The sequence below is a fragment of the Wasmannia auropunctata genome, unplaced genomic scaffold, assembly GCF_000956235.1.
Source record: "Wasmannia auropunctata unplaced genomic scaffold, wasmannia.A_1.0 LD336035.1, whole genome shotgun sequence".
NCBI classification, from domain to species: domain Eukaryota; kingdom Metazoa; phylum Arthropoda; class Insecta; order Hymenoptera; family Formicidae; genus Wasmannia; species Wasmannia auropunctata.
This window is the reverse complement of record NW_012026855.1, coordinates 1449485-1455821: the sequence shown is the minus strand read 5'-3', so window position 1 is coordinate 1455821 and position 6337 is coordinate 1449485. Positions and strand designations below refer to the sequence as shown.

General features: G+C 27.6%; 1 protein-coding gene across 2 annotated transcripts; it reads right to left on the bottom strand.

Moving 5' to 3' along the window:
* Positions 1-851: 851 nt before the first annotated feature.
* LOC105452271 (PMS1 protein homolog 1-like) lies at positions 852-5472 on the bottom strand. Of its 2 annotated transcripts, none has more exons than XM_011693239.1 (12): positions 5221-5472; positions 5004-5124; positions 4677-4841; positions 4276-4550; positions 3877-3996; positions 3574-3717; positions 2938-3359; positions 2641-2857; positions 2402-2546; positions 1895-2201; positions 1682-1817; positions 852-1582 (listed from the first exon to the last, which is right to left on the bottom strand). In XM_011693239.1, exons 1-12 carry the CDS (start codon positions 5356-5358, stop codon positions 1481-1483), a joined length of 2292 nt encoding a protein of 763 aa, XP_011691541.1. In that variant the 5' UTR covers positions 5359-5472; the 3' UTR covers positions 852-1480. The 2 variants fall into 2 exon arrangements, with proteins under 2 accessions (XP_011691541.1, XP_011691543.1); XM_011693241.1 differs by having other exon boundaries at positions 2641-2827.
* Positions 5473-6337: the final 865 nt, after the last annotated feature.

The window sequence follows — 6337 nt, the reverse complement described above, 5'->3', positions numbered from 1 at the left end:
GTGTAATTCCATGAAAAATCAGTAGGATAAAAGTCGTTTTCTAAAGTACCGATTTGAAAAGTAGAGATTTCAAGCTGTAAAATGCTTTTTTGAATATCTCGATACGATCCTTTTTGACGAAGTTACACTCTCTTGAATTTTGCTCTTTTGTTTATTTTTGGAGGGTAGAGTAAGTGATGCTTTAATTTTGTTGAGAAGTGTATAAACGCTTTATAAATAAGTTTGTATATTTATAAAACTATAATATCTCATACAAATTGTCGCAAAATTACAATTTCTTTTTCTATAATTATTTTTATAGTCAAACATAAATGATAATTATAAAAATGCAGTTTTAAATAAAATTAAATATTCGCAATATTAAGTTGTAATGTTGTAAATATACGTATGTACGGATTTAAAAAACATTGGTCTAAAAATGAATCATAAAATTAATATATTACGAGCTAATTGTTTAAATTTTAACAGCCACGCTACCATTAAACTGTCGATTTTAATAATATCTTTCGATTGTAAATAAAGAACCTATAATAAGAATAATAATAAGAACGAAAGCCTAAAAAAACGTTTGATACAACTTACTTTTGTGATTTTTAGTTTATTAATCATTTGTACATATTTCATTATCTGTTGTGTAGGATTGTGTAAGATTATATTAGGTGTTCTATAAGTTCCTGAGGTTAAATTTATATGGCGTTAAAACGCAAAACGTGTAATCTTTTAAGGCATTCTTTTTTTTTGCATTTATAATTATCTAACCTGCTTCAAATATATATTTGTTCAAATATATTTATGATAGCTTATGTCCATTTCTACCAATGTAGATTAACTTTAATCACGGTTTTATTTACTTTTTATCTTTTTCTAATTCTTAAAAGTAGAAAAAGATACAAAGTAAGTTAAACCTGGATTAAAGTTAATCTACGTCAGTAGAAATAGATATTAGAAGTTGTTAACAAAATATATTTTTAATTTGACTCCAAATGAAGATCGAAAAAGAACATATTCGACACTGCATACTTCATTATCAAAAAAGTAACGTTAGTTTTTAATGAGAAACAAGAAAAAGTCATAAATATTTTTTAAAATGTTCCTCGATCTATTTTGGTCTTTTACCGCAAGAAGAAAATTAGCGTATAAATGTGCGATAATAGAAAATTAATAAATAAATTATAAAATTGTATTATTTTATTAAAAAATGAAATATTTCGTTAAAGGTTAACTCTTATTTCTTATTAACAACTTATCCCAATGCGATAACAACTAGTCCGACGAAGGAGTAAGAAGTTTCGTTTAATTATTGTAAATAAAGAAAGTTCTAAAAAATCCCAAGAACTTATGAAACAACCTAATACATATTTTTACCTTAATTAAAATTCAAAATTTTACTTATTAAACATATTGTACATAAAATGTGACGTTAAAATGTTAAAAAACAACTTAAAAGAATATCTTACAATTGCAATAATAATACGAGTATCTATACTTTTTTCGGAAATTCGTATATAGAATGCATTACTGACATATCATCTCGTTCCATTAACCACTGCTTGAGAAGATGTTCAATCCTCTTGGCATCGATCTGCAAAATTGAATAGTGCTCATAAGAAAAGAGAAAATATTTTATATACATTTTGTACAGTATGATTTTCGTAGAAAACATTGAGTACTTAATAAATACCTTATCTACGACATCGGTAACTTTCAAACCTTCGATTAGACCAGCAATATCTACGATCCATATCTGTTCGCAAATTGTTGCAACCCATAAGTTAGATGTCAATTGGCCTATTATATGCTCACTGTCAAAACCTGATCTGCAGATTAATTAATAAAATGCATCAGTACGTAAAATATATGATAAACAATCTTAAGTTATTGTTTAAGGCTTAACCTTGTAATTATCTTAGCTCTGTCGATGATCCAAGGTACTATCGTCCTCATATTTAATTTTTCTGTCTTCTCGTTCCTCGTATTTTTCATTTTCTCAAACAGCTGTAACAGTCTGTTCTTATTTTTCCCTAAGCCTACTTCGTCCGCATCGACTTTTTCCTCGGCTTTATTACGTCTCCAATGTTCCTTTTCTTCTTTCTTTGTAATATCACGGTAATAACCACGTTCTTCGGACGACAGTTGCTTCCAGAAGTCGGTAATTTTTCTTGCAGTTTGGGCTGCTGTTAATGAAGGATTTTCCTTTGCAACTAAATGCAAGATAGTTATTAAATATTGTAACTTTAATGTTTTAGATATAGATTTTATCTACTACATGCATTTTTATAAATAATAACTATATTATTATATTATATTATTATATTTTAATATTCCATTAATATTATTATATTTATAAACTATTATGAGAGTATAATATGTAAAGAATTTCGATAATGACACAATTATATACCTTGTAATCTAACGTATTTTAAAAATTTAAGATCTTTATGATCCACATGTGCTCTATTTGATTCCAGAATAATTTCATCATTTTTATTATTGAAGTTATCATTTGATTTATCAATGGCAATATCCAATTTTATATCTGTACCACCCTGTTATATTTAACAATAATATTAATTGTACAATAATTTTAAGAAAAATTAAATTAGGGAAAATTAATGTTTTAAAATTTCATTAGAATTTCACCTTAAGTCCTGTAACATGTCCCTTACTCCATGCCTCCAATGTAACTTCCTTTTTTTCTTGGACGTCCATTCCTTTATTTTCGTTCTTGTTCATGGAAATATTACAATTTCCAATTTCTTCTAACAAGTCAAAATCTTCACCAAGGTCTACTACAGGTAGTTGGCTTAAAGTTAATCTTTCTTCTGCTCTGTAATTTATATTTATATTTATCTGTAATCTTTAAGTAAAATTATGACATTGACGTACTTAATATAAAAAAATCAAGAACATTTTAAAATTTATGTATTGATTAATTACATTCTATACACTAATTCCTTTTTTTTAATCGAAATTGTAGGAAAAGTATCATTTGAATCAGAATCACTCAAATTAGGTGGTGGTACGTGGGTTGTTAGAGTCAATGCATTTCCATAATGTTTCTGTTCATGATTCTGATTATTATTCTGTTCCTCATTTTGAGGAGATTTTCTATATCCATTACTGTTATTACTAACTAATGACTTCTCTTTGATATCTTCTTGAACAACTCTCTCCTGAGCATGTATTTTTCGTTTTTTACATGCAGGCACTTCAATGTCAGCAACACTTTCATTCAAACTAGATGTATAATCCTCATAACAGACAGACGTGTCGTTAGACACGTTTTGTTCAGCAATCTCCATAGACTTAAGTCCATAAAATTTTCTTATACATTTATCTACAGCATTAAGGACTTTACTCTACAATGTTAAATATATAATTTGTAAAATATATATATATATATATATATATGCATAAGTATTTAACATTTTACATTTTTTAAAACTTTGAAATGGAGACTAATATTCATTTAACATATTTTATATAATTTAATAATCATAGAATTTAATATAATTTACATTAATAATCGTTACAATTACTTTATGAAAAAATATTTTTTATTTCTAATCTTACCTGATCTTTGAAAAAAATTGTATCTTTATTTGGTTCTAGATTAACATCAATATCCATTGGACTCAAAGTAAGGCACACAAGAAATATCATTTTCTTTTTATATGACTCTTGTTCAAAATGTTCTAATATCAGACTATTTATTAGCTAAATATATAAAAGTACATTTTTTTACCATTTTATAATAAACATCACAAAGATTAAATTATTTATAATATATGTGTAATACGATTTAAAAAATATTGTAAAAACATTCAGTCTTTACTTCGGAATTTAAATATAATATAATGTATACACAAGATATACCTTTTCAAGATCTTTATGCCTAATAGGCCTATTGTTTATAAAAATATAGTGTAAATTGGCATGAGAAATTTCTGATAAATCCTGTATCTTTTTTGAAGGCAACATTAATTGTAGAGTAAGCTGAAAAATTATCAAAATGTAAATCATGGAAGATTTGCCAATTGTAATTAGACATATCTTTCTTATATCTATTTTTATCAATATATATTTCAAAAATCCAATTTATTTATTTTAAATGTAGATTAACTTTGATCTTAATTTAATTTATACTTTTTTCTAATTTTTAGAACTAAAAGTAGAAAAAAATAAATTAAATCAAGATTAAAGTTAATCAACTTGAGTAAAAAGGGACATTAGATAGATGCTGATGATTTTTCGAATGATCAAGAATGTACCTACCTCTGCATTCTTAAACTCAATCCATTCCATGTTAGACATAATGCTTCTGCCAAGTACATGATTCACAGCTTCTTTGATATTATTTAGACTTGGTTTTGTAAACATAACATTATTATTCACTCTAAATTGAATTCGTATGCTTGGTTTACATATCCCAAAGCATTGTATCAGAGTCTCCACTAATTTAATTGTTTGATTTGTTTTTTTCACATTTGTAATTATTTGTCTTCTCACAGGTACTTGCTTAAATAAATTTCTTACTTGTACTGTAGTACCTAATATACAATAAATAAGTATATCTTTTAAGAATATGAAATATAATTATAATCACATACATATGTTGTCACATGTTACATATGTATATTATCATGTCTTACAGAACTAAAAAAATACATTTTTACCGGTACTTCTATGGCAAGATTCACAGTTTACAATTTGTCCATCATAATTCATTGTATATGAAGTTCCAACATTATCCTCCTCTGTTTTTGTCACAATGGTAACTTCTGCTACTGCACACACTGCACTAAGCGCCTCTCCTCTGAATCCAAATGTTTGTAACACATCTGGAAATGATAAGAATAAAGACATAAAAATTTACTTCATTTTTTAGATTATGACTACATTGTATACAATATTGTATATGATCATCAATATTATGTATACAGTATAGTCTAAAACACATCTAGGCCAACTAAAACATAGTAGATTGAATATGCAAGCACTACCTAAGTCTTCAAAATTTGATATTTTAGACGTATAGGAAGGTAAGGCCATGTATGGCGCATCTTCCTTAGATATGCCATAACCATTGTCCTTTACTTCTATTAAAGATGTACCGTTGTCTATCTAAAAAGACAGAAAAGATGCACATATAAAATATAACGCACTTGTTTAAAAAAATACCATGCAAGTATTGAATATATTATATTGATTGTCACATACAACGTTAATCTCGATACTGTCCGCACCGGCGTCGATTGCATTCTCTATCAATTCTTTCACCACAGCGTACACGGACGTTATTATTTGCGTGGTGGTAATTAGTTTTACCGTTCTTACGTCCAGTGCCGAGATCGGCATTTTGAAATGTCATCAGTCGAGATCATGAAGTATTCTTCTTCTTCTTTTCTTTAATGCATGGTGGAAACATTACATGGTGTGCTCAAAACTTCGAAACCACGCCCCCTTTTCACGTCGAGGTAGAGTCCTAGAATACAGAGATGCGACACGGCGTCAGTTAGGTTAGGTAGCAACCGCCATTTTAATTCAGTAAAGTACTCCTAACCTTATAAGCTGATGACAGTTGATGCAAAAAGAAATACACCATAATAATAACTTTTTATTACATTTCAACACTTTGTATTGTCTTAATTTTTCTCTATATAATTTATATGTATATACTTTACAAAGCTGTATCTTGATGCATTAGGTGCAATAGTGAATTAAAATGGCGCTTTGATCATTTGATTGGTGCTTTGTCATGATTTAGACAGCCAATCAGACCATACCCTTCAATGTCGTATCTCTGTTTTCTAGGACTCTAACTAGAGGGACTCTAAAAAGTCCCAGAGAACAAAGGCATTCCACCTTCATGTACTATATACTCAAAGGTGAAATTGCATCCTAAGTGTGCACTGTGCACAGCTGATTGAATGAAATAACGATAAAGTGTCAACTCTGTGTGTCAAATGCATTTTTAAAGAAGATCTCTTTGGATTTTGTATATTTTTTTATTTAGGTGAATTCAGAGGGAAGACATTTTATGATTTGAAATAAATGAGACTGATGATTCTTACAGCTAATGCTCTTGTGAACTAATCATGCATAGTTATTGTTTTCATATGTCTATGCTGTTCTGCTAATTTTGTATGTCTTCCTTTCACCTATTATCATATTAAATATATATGGAATAATTATTCAAATTGGATTATATCTGTTTTAACTTATAATGTGTGTATTTTATATATATATATATATATATATATATATATATAATTTTCTAGCCTCAAAATATCTGCTTATCAATATTTTTTTAATTATACCTTTTGTCTACACATAC